General features: G+C 38.9%; 1 protein-coding gene across 1 annotated transcript; it reads left to right on the top strand.

Moving 5' to 3' along the window:
- The first annotated feature begins 8,527 nt into the window (after nucleotides 1–8,527).
- meox1 (mesenchyme homeobox 1) lies at nucleotides 8,528–16,212 on the top strand. Its single transcript, XM_086065359.1, has 3 exons — nucleotides 8,528–10,047; nucleotides 12,272–12,444; nucleotides 15,657–16,212. The coding sequence occupies exons 1-3, from the start codon at nucleotides 9,555–9,557 to the stop codon at nucleotides 15,777–15,779; spliced, it is 789 nt and encodes a 262-aa protein (XP_085921485.1). The 5' UTR covers nucleotides 8,528–9,554; the 3' UTR covers nucleotides 15,780–16,212.
- The last annotated feature ends 2,714 nt before the right edge of the window (nucleotides 16,213–18,926 follow it).

Here is an 18,926-nt window from a genome sequence, read left to right as displayed (position 1 = left end):
TTTCTGACTACAATTGCACATTTCAAATGAGTTTTTTCCACATTTGCACATGTTATCTTTTATATGCACTCCTTCTGTATCAAGTGTATTTTGTGCTAGCTGTAAATTTTGCTTTCAAACATCTGGGAAGGATTTTCATGGAGGGATGGATGGATGGTATATCCTGGTGAAAATGTATGTACGTATTTTAAGGGTCCTGAACTTGAACTCGTAAAAGTCACTCAATACAGCGGCCCTGGAATGACCCAACACCAATCTCATCGAAAGACATGAAATTGGTCTGAAAATGAACAGGAAGCTGACGTTTTGGTTTGAAGTAGTTGCCTCAAATTATTACTATTATTATCATTATTATTTTTTGTATATTTGCGTGTATGATAAACCGACACCATTTACGGGCATAAGGACTGATACCCGAAGAAAGTTTGAATAATTTACACTATGGCCTGATCGATTAATCGTCTGGCCAGTTTACCTGGTCGATATTATCCATTTTTAAATCAGAGGGGGTGGGGTGGGGGATATTTCTGCAGGTTATTTATTTATTAATGCTGATTATTCCACTTTAAAAAACCAAAAAACACATTACATTATAACCGAAAGATAATGACATTTACCCCCCTCACACACACACAAAGGCAACAATACACACACACACACACACAAAAAAGGCAGATTTTTAAAGATTTTTCTCTCTGCTATAAAGTTTAACAGTAAAAGTATAAAATGTTCTGACTTTAATTCTTATATTTGTTTTAAGTGTAAGGGACCAAAAAATACACCACTTAAAAAAACTAATCCATATTCTTTGGGCATATACCCTGGACTGATTAATTTTATTTCCAATTTATCTTGCATTACCTTTAAAAATAAATGGCATACAGATTATTTGCTTTAAAAAATAAAATAAAATAATTTTGTGCCATCTTAAAAAAAACATGCATAGGTGATTTTTTTCTTTCTTTCTTTTGATCAAATTGCACAGGAAAAACTTGTGGTAATGGTATATAACTAATGGTGTATTCCGTATGTCTGACATGGATTTGAATGGGGAGTAATGCCATTTAGACTTTTTTTTTTTAAAGTTTTTTTTCTTTTCTTTTTTCTTAGTACCGGTGTAGACTTGGCTTTAAAAGAGACACTTCCTGTCTCTTTGTGACACTTTAGCGTCTCTTGTACATCGCGTGCGAGCAGCCCGACGCCTTAAACCCAGTCGGCGTGACGGCGCGGCGCCTCGGGAGCCCCTCAAAGATGATGCGCTCCTGTTTGAGGGGGCTCGGGCGGTACGCCGGGCGACCGCTCGGGGAGGCGGCGCTCAGTGCGGGCCTCTTCAAAGCGTGGCTGCTCCCCAAGCAGGAAGTCCAACCCGGTGCTGCTGTTTGGAAGAGGGAAGGAAGGTGATCTGTGATCATGTCACCATGCCAAAGCCACGCATGCCAGTGTGGTGGCGCCTCCCAACAATCGGTCTTTTAATAGAATATTTTCTGGATACAAAACGTACATAGAACTAAATTTTAGTCTCTTAGTCTACAGTAGATTTATCGCTTAAACATGGGTGCGTGACATTTACTACCTTCCTATTATACAGGTCTTTGTCGCCATCTTGTGGCAGAAAAGCAAATAAACAAACAAAAAAGTGAATAGGGGAGTTTTACAGGAAATAATGGAGGACTGGTTAAAATAAACTATAAATACTGTAGCTGAATTTGTGAATGGCAAACTACGATTACCAGGGCGTTACTGAAGTAGTTTTTTTTTTTTTTTACAATTGATTTTCATCTGTGACTAAAATTCAAAACATAATAAAAACAATTTAAATTATCCCTACTGAGTTATTTGTCAACACAACGCAAATACTGAGAGAACATGCATAAAATAGCGATGCTAACCACTATGCTAACTGTGCTGACCCATCCCGAAGCCGACTATTGTCTCATGAAATGAACATTACAAATAAACGTTGAACACCGAGAGAGAAATGCGTCATGGGAGATTCCCGCTTAAGCCAGTCGCGAGCATGAGTTTTTTTAGTTGGAAAAGATCGAGTTAAAGGCTCCAATCAGTCCAATCAGTCGCTAAAATCAACTCATTTGTCCCAAAGAGCCACAAAGCTGTTCCAAGTGCAAACCACTAGAGAGCAGTCTTCACGGAGCAGCTATTAAGTCATTATATGTTTGGAAGAAAAACCTTAATGGCTGCCAGGAACATCTCAGCGTGCCGCAAGCAGGCAGGAGGGGGGGTGGGGGGGTGGTTCGGGATCTCGTGGCGTGGTGTCAATGAGATGTTTTCATTGTTGTAACTCAAAACAACATGGACTACACTCGCATACATGATTGTGGTCAGTCTGTTGAAGGCTGACGTAATCTGCTTTTTTTTTTTTTCAACCGCTTATTTCTTCTTAAAACAAACTACTAACTCATGTCTGTGTTTGTCCATTTAAGTTGTGTTAGCACTTTTAGGTCACGTCTTCACAATGCACAAAGATTGTGTCAGCTCTTATGTACGCTGTTAGCACGTCTTTGTCAAACAGACTCATACAAGTTCATGTTAGCACTTCAAGGGTGTTAGCCATTCCGTGTCAATGTAAAAAGACATGTTAGCACTTCTTCACCAACGTTCAAGGTCATGTTAGCACTTCTTTCACAAAGGAAAAGACACAAACGAGGTCATAATAGCACTTTGAGGGCGTTAGCACTTCTTTGTCAATGTAAAAGTTAATTTTAGTACTTTATCAATGTACAAAGTAGGGCTATAGTAGGAAATAAAGTCGGCTAACTGAGTTAAGTCGACCATAAAAACTGGTCGACACAAAAATGTATTCCTCAAAACTACCGGTAAAAGATTTGTTTGTGATAGCCACGCTTCAAAGTCATGTTAGCAGTTCTACGTTATTTTAGCGCTCTATTAGAAAAAGTCATGTTAGCGCTTTGTTGGCTAAGGAACTTTCATGCAAAGGCTCATGTTAGCATATTTTCATTAAAGCTAACATTCATGTACAAGGTCAGGCTTCTTCGTTAGAGTAATATAAATGTAAAGTTATAGCTTTTATTCAATGGTACGTTCTCGTAGAAACACTATAAGGTCATGTTAGCGCTGTTTATTTGGCATGTTCTCGTACAAGGACATGTTGGTACATCTTTAAAGGATCATTCTCGTACAAGGGGATATTAGCACAGCACTTCTAGGTCATGTTATCACTTTTATCGAATGAATCTTTTTTTTTTTTTCATGCTAACATTTTATACAGGTAATGTTCATGAGCATATTAGCACTTATTTACCAATGTACAAAATCATTTTAAGGCTTCATCAAAGGAATTTTCAAGATAATATTTTGTCTTCTTGTTAACTATCCAGGTCCATGTGGAATGGGACGGTGGAACTTTTTAAATATATGCAAAATTAAGAAAAACATTCAGTTTTTGGCCCTCAGTTCAAGGAAAAGTTGAAGTTGGCAGGGTCGATATCCTGCGAGAAGGTACGCGCTAATGCTCGCTAACGTCGCTTAGCCTTGGATGCGTGACATGACGGTAATGTACCTTCACTACGTGCACTCTAAAGGAACCTTTGCCTGCACATGATTGCAATCATGCGTGATCGTTTGCATGTGTGAGCGCTTTGTCTCCTCCGCCACGCACACACACATAGTGTTTAATGTGGGATCATGTAAACAGAATGGAGTGAATATGCATAAGTCTAATTAAATCCCACATGGAGCCATGGGGCTAATAAAGTCAAATTGTAGTAAGTAGTAGTGTTTTCACATTGTATGAAGCTACAGTAGTCTCAGTAGCCAACTCTACAACCATTATTGTAATTATGTTGTCTCTCTTTGGCTAAACGTTGTTGTTTTTTCAGCGAGACGTGATGTCGTGCTCGTGTAATTTTTGCTCGAGCCTTTTGAAGTTATTAGGGAGTTTGTGATGTCACAGAAAGTGTAATATCGGCGCTCGTCATGGTTGAGGTATTCGGACAGCGTGACCTCATCTCAGCCTCCTCTTATCCCGTCGGTGACGTTTTAACCGCACGCGGTTGTGTCAAGCAGCTAGCTGAAGGCTGACCAAAGCGCTATTTCCTGTCTCCTAAAAAGACAAGACTTAACTTTTTTTCCGAGCATTTGTGAAAGGAGACATGTATTTTATTCGCAATTTAAAACAAGTGTCCTAATAACATGTCAACGGCGTCAACAATTCTTAACATTTTACGGCATAATTCTTGCCATAGTGAAACTAGCTCATTCCAGCTTTGATTTAGTTTACAACTATTTCTTCTTTATCGACTTAATAACCTTATTGTCATCCATAACGTATATTTTGTTTGTAAGCTACTTTTGGCTAACACCGGCAAATTTTAGCTAGCTAACTGCACCATTGCCAAAAAGGTTACCAACCAGGTGTTTTTATTGATTTGTGTGTGTATATATATATATATATATATATATATATATATATATATATATATATATATATCCACAATGAGAAAAGCTATAATGATGCAACTATGCTAACCATGCTAACTGTGTAACTGTTCCGGAACATTGATTTTGGCTAGCATAAGATATGTTCATTTTGAAAAAGCTTCTTCCAACAATAATTGGGGGCTCTGGTCGCATGTCGAGGAAACTGGCAGCAGCGTCGTGCAGTGCGTCTTGGCCAGACAAACGCCAAATTCAGCCCATTTGTCAGCGCAATAAGAGCAGCCGCAATGCTAACCATGCTGCTGGCTAACAAACGACAAGCAACACATCATCCATTGTTGTTATTGGCCCGCATGGGGAACCACTTACTCAATTACGCTTAAAGATGCAACTTGGTTGCAAATTAGCTTGATATGGCTAGCATGTGGACTAGCGCACGATTGGGATGTGCTATCCAAATGCACAATAATAATAAGCTCCCAATGATAAACGCATGGCCTAATATGCTGCTTTATTATTATTACTGTTTGTTTTGAAGTAAAGTTCATTCAGTTAACACCACTAAAAAGTTAGAAAGAAAAAAATGACAAAGAAAATGTTTCAAGGACCCATTCCGAAAATTGAACAGATTGTTGATGCATTTGGCATTTATTACCCGAACCCACCCCACATTTTTTCCTACTGGACGTTCCCGGCACAGTAGCAGAGTGAGATGAGTCAGTTCCCAGGTGAACATGGGGTCGCCAGTGGTCTAACTGTCAGACAGTCGAGACGGATGGTGGCTCTTAATCCCGGCACTGTGGCGGAATACGTGCACACGCACATGCATGCACGCACGCACGCACACAGGCTGGCCGAGAGTGACAGTAACAGGTTGCGCGCCTGGCAGGAGGTTGAAGATGTGACTCGTGTGCAGTTCATTTATTTGCAATGTGTTGCACATGCAGTATGACTGATGTGTGTTTCTCTTAAAACAAAAACACATGCACGCACACACACAAGCACAATATAAAAGTAAAAGAGTTAAGAGGAGACTCCAAAAATATAGATTTAGTCAGTGTTGAATTATAATGATGTAATCAACATTGCTTAAAAAAAGGCAGCTGTAAGATAGATCTGTACACAAAATCATACTTTCTATAACTTCTTTGTATGACTGGGCGATCATTGATTTTACTGACTACATCTTTTTTACAGAGGAGTTCTACTTTATTTTTAAAAAAAATTTTTTGTATGACTGGGTAATTTTATTATTTAATTTAAAAAAATTACAGATTAAATCAGTTTTAACCATTCAAGTTTTTTGGGGGTCAGGACTATCTTTACAACTTCTTTGCAAGACTTGACGTTTAATGGATTTTAGAGGTTAAATAATTTTTACTGTTTACCAGTAATTATATTTTATTTGTTAGGTTTATTTTTTTATTTTATAATAACTGTATGACTGTGTGATTTACTTTATTTTTTCTTCAATATTTATTGAGAGATTAATTTCTTTCTCGGGGCGATTTTTTTTTTTTTTTATCAATTAAATCTTCGATTTTTTTTTTTTTCATATACATATATAACTTAAAAAAAACTGATTTAACTAATTAAACATGAATTCATTTTTTTGGGGCCAGGATTAATTTTACAACTTCGTAAGACTTGATGTTGTAATCAAATTTACAGAATAAATATTTTTTAATTATTAGGTAGATTTTTATTTTTATTCAGGTGATTAATATTTTAATGTGGGATTTTTTTATTTTATTTTTTCGTTTAACCAACTTTATTAATTAAATAATTTTTACTGATGAATTCTATTTTATTTGTCAGGAGGATTGTTTTATATAACTGTATGACAGTGATTTAAAAAATGTTGGTTTTTTTACAGATTAAATCTATTTTAACAATTTTTTTTGTCAGGCCAAGTTTTTTTTCGCCTTTCCGTTGACATGCAATGCTTCCACTTACAACAAGGCTCCGCACTGAAAAGCGCTAGTTTACAAAACAGTAAAAGTTGCCCACAATTTGGTCGTTATATTTCGTATTATTTGATTTTTATGACTCCTCTTGCAACAACATTTTCATATTCACATACATCACTTCTCATGTACACACAAAAAACACAGTCCTTCTAATGCCAGTGAACCCTGAATGCAGCGTTCCATCCTGTTTTCATTCTCTAAAGCTAACAGTGTTGTTAGCCTAGCATTGTGTATGATGGAACCGTTTCACATTTACCACATGACATCATAGCGTTTGTTTTTCCGGTTTCAAGGTCATCCTTGCGTGATTAACGTTAGTTCTTATGGTTTATTTTCAGCGCTTCTAATTGTTATTTGTTGATGACAGATCATGACAGGGGTGGTGTGGAACTTATCAGCACAAATACACCCAGACTCCCATCACGCACACACACACAAACGCACACCGGGGCTGGTGTGTATTTACTCAGCACACACGGAGGGAGGCGCTCTAATTGATGGCGACGCACAGATGGCCGGCGGCCTGCTTGACCACAAGAGTAGCGCGAGCTGGCTCCCCGCCGTGCGGCCAGTAAAAAGCCGGCGATGCTTCATGGCTCAACAATTCACCGGGTGAATGCAAACGGCGCCCTCCCATTTGCCTCAGAGTTTGGACCTTTTTCCACTCTTTGTGGGAATGCAGCGAGACCAGCGTTCACAACAACTCAAAAGTAGGCTTTACAAAAGACAATTGAGAACAAAATACAGTTGACGGTTCATTACCGCACATCAGGAGATTGTCCGTTTTCTTTTTTGCTTTCCTTTATTCAAAAACAAAACCCTGTATAGTAATTTGTCTATTCGGCTTGGCGATGGCTGGCGCTCGCCTGAAAAGGGACAGGAAGTCCACAAATTTGTTTTGAAACTTCAGCCCCAGAATCCAGTTTCACTTAGCAACATGATATCTGGTATATAATCCTATTCTGAGTAGATGAGCTTTAAAGACACTCCATTTTGGTTTCAAGTATCCATTTTAGGATACATTTCATCTGAGGTACTTTGATTTTCTTGAAAATCAAGCCCCTGTGAGTGGAGCCATAAAGAAGTTTGAAAGCACAAAGGGAAGTGTGCCATTTTGGTCATTTTTAGGGTACATTTGGTCATTTTGTGGGTCGATCAAGTTTTTAAAAATTTCACTTAGCTATGTAAAATTTGCTATCATGATTTAATGTACAAAAAAAGTTCATCAAAAATATATGCTCCAATACTAAAACACACTTAGGAAGAGCTGTCATTTTGATATCAAGTGTCCATTGTTAGGATAAATTTGGTCAGATGTACTAAAATTCAGCACCTGATGCCAATTTTACTGAGCAATCTGAAATTTGGTAGGCATGTCTGTGATAAGTAAACCTGGGAAAAAAAAGTGTTATAATTAATGCGGAAAGAAAACATGCAGGAAGTCTGCAATTTTCGTTTGAAGTTTTAATTTTGTGGTCATTTTGGTCGTTTTTAAGGGTCCATCAAGTTTTTGTGATATTCAGTTTCATTTAACAACGTAAGAATTGTCTCTGGTAAGTTGACGTTGAAAAAAAGCATGAACATCAAGCACACAAAAAGTCTGCCAATTTGGATGGAAGTTTTCATTTTGGTGTCAGTTTAGCCTTTTTTTGTGGGTCATCAAGTTTTAGAAATTTGGAAGACGTTTATCACGAGTTGACATTTAAAAAAATATATATTTTTAAAATTCTTCCCTTAAAGATAATACAAAGTTTTCCATGTTGCTTTAAATTTTTCATTTTTTGTTAAATTTTGTAATATTTCCAGGTCCATTAAATTATTGCAAAATTAAGCCCCCAAATTCACTTTCACTTGGCAACATGTCTCTTATGAGCTAACATTGATAAAAGTATCCCTCCCCAAAAATGCCCAAATAGACTGCCATTTTGTTTTGAAGTTGTCATTTTGGAATAAATTTGATTGTTTTTGTGGATCAGTTTTTGTGAAATTGTCAGCCCTTGAATTCAGTTTCACTTGGCCACATGCAATTTGGAAGACATGTCTAGCATTCATTGATATTCAAAAAAGTATTTACCTAAAAGACACAAAAAGTCTGCCATTTTGGTTTTGAATGTTTTCATTTTTGGGTAAATTTGGTCGTTTTTGAGGATTCCTCAAGATTTTGTGAAATTCAGTCGTTTCAGTTTGGAAGACATTTCTATTGTGAGTTGACATTCAAAAAATTTGCCTGAAAAGACACAAAGTCAGCCATTTTGTTTTCAAGTGTTCATTTTCAGGAAAATTTGGTCAGTTGTCCACTTATTTTTTGACCTTTAACTTCAACTTCTGTGACATTGATAACATAACATTTCCGAGAGTATTACAACATCCATCCTTGTGTGATTGAGTGAGTGTTTAAAATCTGGTGGTGCTAGAGGGGGACTACGTGATCGTGACACGGATTTGGTGAAGCAAATGCGGTTCATGCGGCCGCAACTGCTTTTGCTGTGTTGAAAAAAGACAGGAAGCATCCACCAGAAGACTTTCCTTTCCTTTTTTTTTCTCCCCGAGTCAACATCCCGCTTGTGTTGAATCACAGCCCTCCAATTCCATATCATGCATGTCAACAACGTGGGAAAAGGAAAGGGAATGCCGCCAGGTGGATTTGGGCGTGATAGCAACCCGGAGGAGAGCGTCCGGGTGTCAAAAAGCAACTTAAGGGGGTGTCGGCGAACACTAAGGAGCTGGCAAGGAGTCGGCGGTGCTGCATCCCATGTGGGTGGCTACTTTCTAGCCGGCAGACAATGTCCCTTTTAAAATGGCTGCGTCTGGAAAGGCCATTAGATGTGCATATAAAATTTCCCCTGTGATTAATAGTGGATGCGGCAGGCCAGCTACTCCAACATGTGGCCGAGGGCCTGCAGGCTCCGCCTCCGGGGTGTCTCGTTACCCCCTACCATAAATTCGCCAAGCTTTCCCACCTCGAGGAGGAGGGCTCAGTGTCAAGGAGGCCTCACCAGACTTGTGAAAAGAGGCGGCACCACCGCCTCAGTCCAGCAGTTGAGCGTCCAGCTCTAGCAGGCCACAATCCAGTCCCAGAGAGCGCCTGAGGACCCAGTGGACGACGACGGGGGTCAGCGAGGCGTTCCGTCCTCACGCCGTCAAGAGGATCTTTCAGTTTTTCCCGCCATGGACCAGCCGGCCAGCAGCTGCATGAGGAGCGCTCACCCCAGCAGCCCCATTTGGGGGTGCATGCGGAACCCTCACCCGGGCGCCAATCTGCAGTCGCCCTACCAGCAGGCCCCTTTCTCCCTGCACCAGAAACCCGAGTTCCTGGCCTACACGGACTTCTCCGGCTCCTGCCTGCTGCCGCACGCCGCCGCCTACCCCCGCGACGACAGACTCTACCCGGACAGCCAGGGTGGCTACCAGAGGCCCGACTGGCACTTCAACCCCTGCGAGGCGCGGGGTCGGGCCCCCGAAACCTGCCCGCCCGTGGTCGCCTCCGCCGCCGTGGGGGAGGGCGCGGGCATGGGCGCAGGGCCCGAGCTGGACAGTGTGGGGGCCGAGCGGCTGCCGGGCGCCTTGCCCGGGTGCCCCGACGGGGAATACTCGCCCCAGAGCGTGGCGTCGGGTGACTCTGACAAGAAGAGTGGCAGTAAGAGGAAGAGAGATGTCACAGGTGAGGCAACGGAACTCTAATTAATGTTAATTGTGAGTTATTGCAACAATTCAAGAGACACAAAATTTTAAAATTCTCTTAAGTTAAAATGACCTTAAAGGTCCTTAATGTGTCTTATTGTACAATCTAAGTCTATATTAACCGATATTTCATGTGCAGTGTTAAGAATGTAAACTTAATATAAGTAATGATCAATGTCAAAGTTCAAAAAGAATAACAAAAGTGACTAATTTTTATGTATTTTAACAAAGTATTTATTTATTTATTTATTTGCATTTGTATATTTATTTAATTGCATAACTGTTATATGCATAACATCAGTGCTTGCTCATAGCTGTCACATGATGTTAATTGGCCCAAAGACAATTTGCGGGCTCCACACGAGCACTTTGTCCCCCCACCTCGGCCGCCCGCTTGCTTTTACGGCATCTGGCTGTGCGGGATATTTATTGGGGGTGGGGTGTCAGAAGGTCCCGCCAGGTGTTCACGCGCGCATTCCCGCATGGACGCTGCCAGCCGACCTGAACGCCATTAGCGCTGACACCTGAACTTAAGTGTGATTTGTGTGTGTGTTTTGTTTAAGTGCACCATCTGCATTTATGCACATCTGGATTTGCAGAAGTTCACTTTTTGGCAAAAAGAAATGTTGAATTAGAGAGTTTGAAAGTTAAATACGATGACATCATCTTTTGTTGTTGTTGTTCGGAATGTTTGCCCACTAGTCATTTGTTTACCATTAATGATCACTGTCTGTTATTTTGATTTGATTTGCCTGATCTCGACCAAAGAGCTTCTGTTTAACAGTTTGAAATGCATTATTTAGATTTTTTTAAAATAAGAATTAGTATATATATTCTAATGCATAGAAAGGAAACATTCAATTTGGAGACTCTTTTGTGATGAAGAGCTACATACTGTAGATAAACTTGACTAGAATATTGTTGTATTTTGTAAACAAATAAAATCAACATTAAAACATAGTGGATGGCTTTAAATTGTTAAAGATTTAAAAATATATATTTATTTTAAGGGTTCTTTTTGATGATTTTTTTTTGGAGAGGTTTTTATTTAAAATTTAATGTTTGGAGAACACGAGGTTTTGTTTTTTGAGTGAAGTTGTCTTTGATTTATTTTTTGCAACAATGTTTTTGAGGATCATGAAAATATTGTCACTTTTTTGGGGGGGGGATTGTCATTGACATTTTTCTGGGATAATTTTTTTTATCATTTTTGTCTTGGGAGATAATGTTTTTTTCATAAAAAAAATTTGGGGATAATTTTTGGAAATATTTTTCTCTTAGGAGATGTTTTTTTTTTCTTCCTAAAAATATTAAATAAAATATTTTTTCTTTTTCTTAGCGGTATATATATTTTTTGTATTTTTTTAGTAGTTGTCTTTTTTAATCTTTTTTTTATTGTATTTTATTTTTTAGGTATTTTGGGTAAATCACGTTTTATTTCTTTCAACAAAGTTGTTTTTTTAGACTTGTGAGAATATTGCCACATTTTCAAGAGAAAAATAATGCAAAAGCTTGTTTCAGATAAAAAAAAAAGTTTGAATTTCACAGGAATAGTGTGTCAATATTACAAGAAAAAACTAAAATTTTACAATACATGAAAAGTTCAAAGTACAAATAATGCTAAAAGTCTAATGTTAATGTGACTATTATGTTATTTGTTCAAAAGCTTTATGGTAGAGCGTGATGTCGCTAGCTATGCTTGGTCCAATTTAGGGCAGTTTGGCTTTTCTGTGGCTTTTTTTATTTTGCCTTAAAGTGACATTGTGAAAATGCCAATCCCTGTGGAGATGTTTGAGGCATCTTCTGATGGATGTGCTGTCAGGTAGAGATGAGTTAATGTGGGAGTTTACTGGGGGATGCACACACACACACGCACGTAAGAACCACTACGACCGGGACACGTCCTCATCTTTGTTCTTTTGTTGGCGGATTTAACGATGTTCCGCCGCATTCCTACACTAAGTCGGTCCCTGTGTGGCTGCGTGGACAAATGGACAAATTAGCCAAATGCCGACCCGCTGTGTGTGTGATTCACGGTGGTCTTCAAAGTACCGCGCCCTGACCGCTAAAGTTTGTTGGCGTCATAAAAACAAAGGCGCTAATCTTTTTTTATTTTCTTTTTTGCCGGAAGTAATTTCTTCTTCTTCTTACAACAACAAAAAAAACGCCCCACCCAATGCATTTATTTTCCGATCCTGGTCCAGACACGCCGGAATCGTCGTGCAAGGCGGACGCCAACTGCAAGGCCCGCAAGGAGCGCACGGCCTTCACCAAGGAGCAGCTGAGGGAACTGGAGGCCGAGTTCACCCACCACAACTACCTGACCAGGCTGCGCCGCTACGAGATCGCCGTCAACCTGGACCTCACAGAGAGACAGGTAAACAGAATTGCATGCCCTCACATGTGGGAAAGGAGAGCAACAAGTGGATGACAGTAAAACAGAATGAACACACTGAAGAAGCTGCTGTCGGCCACAGCTCACAGCCAGACACTCACATGCAGATCTGCTATTGTCACATACCACCCCAGCAGGCCCCGCCTCTTAAAGGCACATACAGTATTTTATATCATGAACTAAATGAAAAGTACAAAACGGAAAGAAACAGACAAACCTTGGAAAACTGTCATCCCATTTTACCACCAAAAAAAAGGGTTGTATGAAAATGAGGCTGCTAAAATATAATTTATACATTACTTTTATTGAAACAGGCTGCCAATGACATAGGAATTAAAACGTTGCCTCTATTTAAGAAAAAGCCGTTATATATATATATATATATATTTTATATAAATTAAAAAAATAATTTGTATTTTTCCCAAAAAGCAAATAAGTATCTCAACAACATAAGTCGTTATGTCAACAGACTAAAGTCATAATATTATGAAATCAAGGCAGTGCTTAATTATTTGGGAAGAAGGGTGTAGAGAGGGATAATTGGCTAATTAGTGGTTCTCATTATTCTTAAAAAAAAAATCAAAAATACAACAAATTATTTTACAGACCCCAAATTTGGGCTCTTGAACCACAGGGGACCTGGGAACCGCAGTTTGGAAATGAGTGTCACCGTGTCCTTAAAAAATAAATAAATAAATAAAAAATCTAACATTTTTTAATTGTTAAGGTGAGTAGCCTATTTCTGCGCAAATCCATGAAAAATGGAAGTATGAAAAATAAAGCAGTATTCCCATCAAGATTTCTTTCTTGACCGTGGACAATAAAACCTCTTCCGCCATACGAAGCCATTGGCGTCGTCCAAATTAGGAATTACAATGAGCAGATGTTTTCCTGCACGGACTCTTGCGGTTCTCTCCACATGACGTGAGGGCTTGAGTGAGGGGGCGCCATCAAACCGGGCCAGCACGTGCGCATGCGGCGGCGGGCGGCATTTAAATATGTCCGGTGTCCCAACTAATGAGACGGCGGTGCGCGGTGAGCGCACGGAACGTCCGTCTGCGTCTCCAAATGGAATTCGCAGACGGGCGGCCGCGTTGTGATGTCCTTTCCATCAGTCGTCATGGAGGACAGTGGACGGCGAGGAAGGGTGGGGGGGGGGGGGGGGGGGGGAGGGGGGGATCCGGATGTTGGAACGTAGTAGATGAGGCCATGTCCAAATCCTACAAACTTTTGAGCCAAAAGATGGAAAAAATAAAGATGGTAATGGGGATCTAGTTTTCCCAAAAAAACAAAAAGAAAGAAAAAGAGGCCACTTGTGCTGGAAGGTTGGCTTAATGGTTTCATTTGACATATTTAACTTTTTTATCTTATTTATTTATTTATTTATTTTTTGCAGTCCGCCATTTGTAAATGTGCCTATTTATAATAAAACATTTTTTTTTTTTTACCCAGTTTTCTTTAGCAGCTTTTGTGCTCAGTTATTGCTAGTTGCATAATTTAATAATTTGAATTTTACTATTAAAATAACTATTTTCTATGTTTGCCATGTCCCATATGTCATTGTACAGCTTCTATAACAATGTACTGTAAATGTATTGTTACCAACTTTGCTCAAAATAACTCAAAATACAGACATTAACAGGCCCGGCAACAAAAGTGAATACACCCCTAAGTGAAAATTGAACACAATTAGTCATTTCCCACGTCTACTGGAAAATGGTGGCCACACAAAATATTGATACTTTGGACATTTTCACCGCGGGGTGTGCTAACCTTTGTTGCCAGGGTTTAGCTACATTAATAAATACATTTTCAATTGTCATTTCTTCAATGTTGTCCCATGAAAAGATATACAGTGATTAAATATCAAGGATGTACGCACTTCTGTGCTATACTGTATATATCCTGTTCCAGGAAGTAAACATAATACGTTGTAGGTGAAAAGTTACTAAATCCCCATGCCTATTACACACACATTTTTGTTACATGGGAAAATGAAAGTAATTCTCCATATTTAAACCTATAAGCGCCGATGGCCAACAGTTAATTGACCGGCCATCTGGAAAATGTCAAATGTGACTATCAGAAATCTTCATTAGTTTTGTCTGTTTAGAGATTCTCGCAGCAACCCTTTCATATGGATCATCCATTTGAGACCAGAACCGTCAATACTAACACCCCCCTTCCCTTAAAGGTCTCTGGTGAATGTCCATATTACTACTACTACTATAATGATTGACCATTAAACCTGGCAATTAAATCCTGTATGATCTTTATATTATGACATAAAAACATTGACGGACGAACTTCTGTGTTCTCTTTGCATATTTTTTGCCATCCATTATGATGAACTTCCTGCCATTGGCGGCTATTCTCGGTGTCACAGTGAAGTATTTCCTATTGTGTTAGGAAGATGAGTGAACCGACGTCCTGTGTCGGCTGATGAGATGATTATGGATATGTGAGAATACGCACTAGATATGGATAGTGTTGACAGTTTTTATTTATTTTTTTCCTTTAGTTGTAAATTAACTCATTCACTCCCAGCCATTTTCACTGAAGCAATCCCCTTCCCGCCCGGCTGTTTTACTGTATTTTGACGGCCCTCAAAATATTGTGTTCTCTGGCTATAAAAACATGGAACCTACCAAAAGAAAGATTAGTCTCTTCTTTCATCAGTGGCATAAGAATATAGCAAAGTTTCATCATTATTCACGAATCTGTTTAAAACGGTGAGGAAAAGAGCTTTTTGCAACATGGCCCTGTTTGATCTCTTATACTCTGTTGTCACCTGCTGGCCGTTTTTGTAATTGCTGCCATTGCTTCAAGCGTTATCTTCAGTTCAGAGGCTGCTTCAAAGCCTTCTGTGTGCTCTAGCATAAAAAAACTTATAAATATTTTTTTGGGGACTATGTTAATATTTAAAATAGAATGTATTTATACGTTTTTAGGAGCAAATGAACAAAAAAAATTAATAAATAAATATCCAAACTAAAATCGGGCTGCTAACCAATCTACTACAAGTGACTTTTCTACCCTTGTTTAGAGTATTTGTCCTGTTCACTAAATGGCTCTCCTTTCCCACATGCAAGCACATCATACGACCTCACAAGTGGTTCCTCCATTGATTTTTCTACTATAAAAAAAAACTAAATGCACCGCAACGTCTTATTGTATTTGTGTCTTTCCTCCAGGTAAAAGTTTGGTTCCAGAACCGGCGGATGAAGTGGAAGCGGGTGAAAGGCGGTCAGTCGTCGTCGCCCAACGATCTGGAGAACGACGACATGGACTCGGCCGCCTCGCCCAGCTCCGACTGAGAATTGAGAAAAAACGAGAGAGGGAGGGCCGGTCAAGTCTGACCGCTCTGCAAAGGAATCCAATAATTCCCAAGACTTTTTTTTATTTTTATTTTTATATTTGTCTTCCCAGGAAAGAAAGACTGCCTTGTGTGTGCTTTTCCAATGTACATAGTTGATTGATGTCCACCATGATCTGTGTTTTGTTTGTGAACCATCCATCTTGAATATTGTGAGAGGCCTCCTTGGATGTGCAAGACTGGACGTCCAAAACATATCATCACCATTTTGGTCACGTGACTGCAACCAGCTGCAGAGACTCACTTTCCCCTTGAATGCATATATGTGTGTGTGTGTATATATATGTATATGTGCATATTTTTTTCCATCTCTTTTTTATACTGTTAGCGATAAAAACAGATGTTGACTTTTTTTTTTTTTTTTTTTGCAAACAGAATAAATTTTCCACTATAAAACTGGCAAAATATCCTCAGCATTTATTTCCAACCCTGCACAAGAAAAATAACAGAAAAAACTGCTGCATTGCTGCTGATATCCTATTACATAAGAAAAATCAGACAACTAAACAAAAATGTCACAAGTGTGCGTATATACGGAAATAATAATAATAATGATGTTTAGTGGCAGAGCATTTAATTTTTCTGCTCGTCACTATACATCGCTGGCATAGATGAACAAACTCGCATACTCATTAATGTGCCTGCTTGTATTATAATGGAAAGTGAAATTGATGTACAAATTATTTTTGTCCCACAGCTTATAATGTCCTATGTGTATATATAAGAATGCTTGGGTTCAAACTTGGGTGACTCAATGCCTAAAAGGTTCAAGAGACTGCTGGAAAATATTGGAGGCCCCACAAAATGTTTACACTTAAGACCCAAATGTGGACATTTTCCCAAAAGGGTGTGCTCACTTTTGTTGCCAATGTTTCAGACACTCACTGCCATTCATTGTGTTATACTGCATTTGTCAAGTCGTGTTTGGAAGAGGGTCTTGCCCCGCTTGTCTGTAGAATTCAGGTTTGTAAAGCACTGTATGGTCCCTGTAGATGGCGATGTTGCATCGATTTATTTGACATCAGTAGTTTTTTTTTGTTTTTTAAACAAAAAATAGATTTGGTGTCAAATATGGGCTTGTCACCAGACAACACACAAATTATAATTTTTTTTAAATAAGAGATGCAAATAAAATTTTATAGATTTTTTTTTTTTTTAAATGTTGATTCCAAATCTGCCCATTGTTTTTCTTTAGCACATCAGGTTTCATAATGGTAGTAGGGGTGGGAATCTTTTAATGTCTCACGATTCGATTCCGATTTTTAGGTGTGCGATTCGATTAAGAATCGATTTTCGATTCCAAATGATTTCTTTGACAGTGATTTTTGCTTCAATGTATAGATGTTCAAGGAATCGTAATGATCTACTCCAGTCTGACTCGCTAATGCTAATTAGTGCGCTACTCGCGGCACTTTTATCACTCAAAAGAACGGCTCCACGCTGCAAAAAAACCCCCTACTTTTATTGGAATAACTTGATCGTGACTTTTTCCTTTTACTCTCTAATGTGCCTACAACTTAACAGTGTATCAGATCGCGTGGAACCACACTGCCCCTAAGTGGCCAAATCGGGTACAACATGAACAGCGTTCCCAATAAAGGCGCACACAAACAAAGGGAAGACAGTATGAAATCCCAAAATCGATTTTGGGACATTTGAAATCGATTCTGAATCGTACTGAATGCGAATCGCGATTCTTATGAGAATCTATTTTTTTTGGCACACCCCTAAAAATAAAATAATTAATTAATAATAAATGTTACACAATGTATTTAGGAATTAAGAATTAGGCTCAGTAACAGGTGGATTTTTTTCCTGAAACGTCATAGCTATAATTTACAGCAAAACAAAAACCTGCAGATGTGCTAGTAAAAAAAAAAAGAAAAAGTAATGACGACGTTGAAATCAGCGTCAAAAATACTTTTAGGACACACAAAGCCATCCCTGAATAAGATTCTCTATTGACTGCCGTTATGAGATGCTAAGACAGAAGTCGGACAAATTTAACCCTTCACATTCAAATAAACTATTTATATGAACACTGTAGTGTAAAAAGAGTATGTGTCACGTTGGATTGTAAAAAGAGTGTGTGTCGCAATTGTTAGAAAATATAATGCAGTTCATGGTATGTATACAAAAAAAAGCAAAAGAAAAAAAAAAGCCACTTACATTTAATTCAAGCCTGACCCTTGCCACCCAGATCTGAAAAACACACACACGAAGCTGGCAGAGCGTCCTTTGTCTGGGTCAAATAGTCGATCTGTGTCTCATGGACATGCTGTGGTCATCTCAACGTGTTATCCCAGGTGGGGTGCAACAGGGGAAACCTTCCTGTGTGGGGGTCACGGGATCTTATCCCACCTAATAGCTGCCCATCCAACACAGAAACACTGCATAAATCCCTTCCCGTGATGGCGTAATTACCATCAGTGATGTCACGCAGTCATCTCCAGATGAGCCCTCATCAAGATGCTCTCATCCTGATTGTAATGTGTCCTAATCCCGGAGAATGTTTTCTCACACCTGACAGTGTGCGCCTTTTTATAGAAAGCTGGAAAGTAGTTGCGTGTGAATGGGACGGACGTTCGTCATGTATGAGGGACAAACTAGCTTAGGTGCTATAAGGACGAGGCTAGTACAGCACAAAGAGGGGGGGGGGGGGGGTTCATCCTGGTGGTTTCTGCTGTTTTCTACTAGATTAAGTATTAATTGTAAATTTTTTGGGGACTATGATGTTTGGTTTTTTTCAAACACAAAATGTGAATTGATTTGATCTTCATTTGCTGATGTTAGTGGAGATTTGGGGTCGAGTCCAAGCGCTATTAGCAACTGTTTATATAGAGTATATCTGTATATATGTATATTAGGGCCGGGTGATATAAAAAATGTAATTAAAGCAATTTTTTCTTTTTCTTTTTCTTTTTTTCCAGTTATCCAGGTAATCATTTTAATCAATTTTAATTGAAGAAATAAAGCCAAACAAATATTTATTTAATGGTTTCATTTGTTTCAAAATAATTTCTGTGCAAAATGTTGGGACAACAATAATGTATACTGCGATAATGATTTTAATTTAAGTAATAAACCA

The sequence above is a fragment of the Leptonotus elevatus genome, chromosome 20 (assembly GCF_054856555.1).
Source record: "Leptonotus elevatus isolate MCC_2025b chromosome 20, RoL_Lele_1.0, whole genome shotgun sequence".
Taxonomy (NCBI): domain Eukaryota; kingdom Metazoa; phylum Chordata; class Actinopteri; order Syngnathiformes; family Syngnathidae; genus Leptonotus; species Leptonotus elevatus.
The sequence above is the reverse complement of the archived record's forward strand: the minus strand, read 5'-3'. Positions and strand labels throughout refer to the sequence as shown.

What these genes read in the sequence shown, in the direction of transcription:
- meox1 (XM_086065359.1), top strand. Translation starts at nt 9,555, where the DNA reads ATGGACCAGCCGGCCAGCAGCTGCATGAGGAGCGCTCACCCCAGCAGC. An exon ending in GAGGAAGAGAGATGTCACAG is followed by an intron (nt 10,048 to 12,271) that starts GTGAGGCAACGG and finishes ATCCTGGTCCAG; the next exon opens with ACACGCCGGAATCGTCGTGC. An exon ending in TGGACCTCACAGAGAGACAG is followed by an intron (nt 12,445 to 15,656) that starts GTAAACAGAATT and finishes TCTTTCCTCCAG; the next exon opens with GTAAAAGTTTGGTTCCAGAA.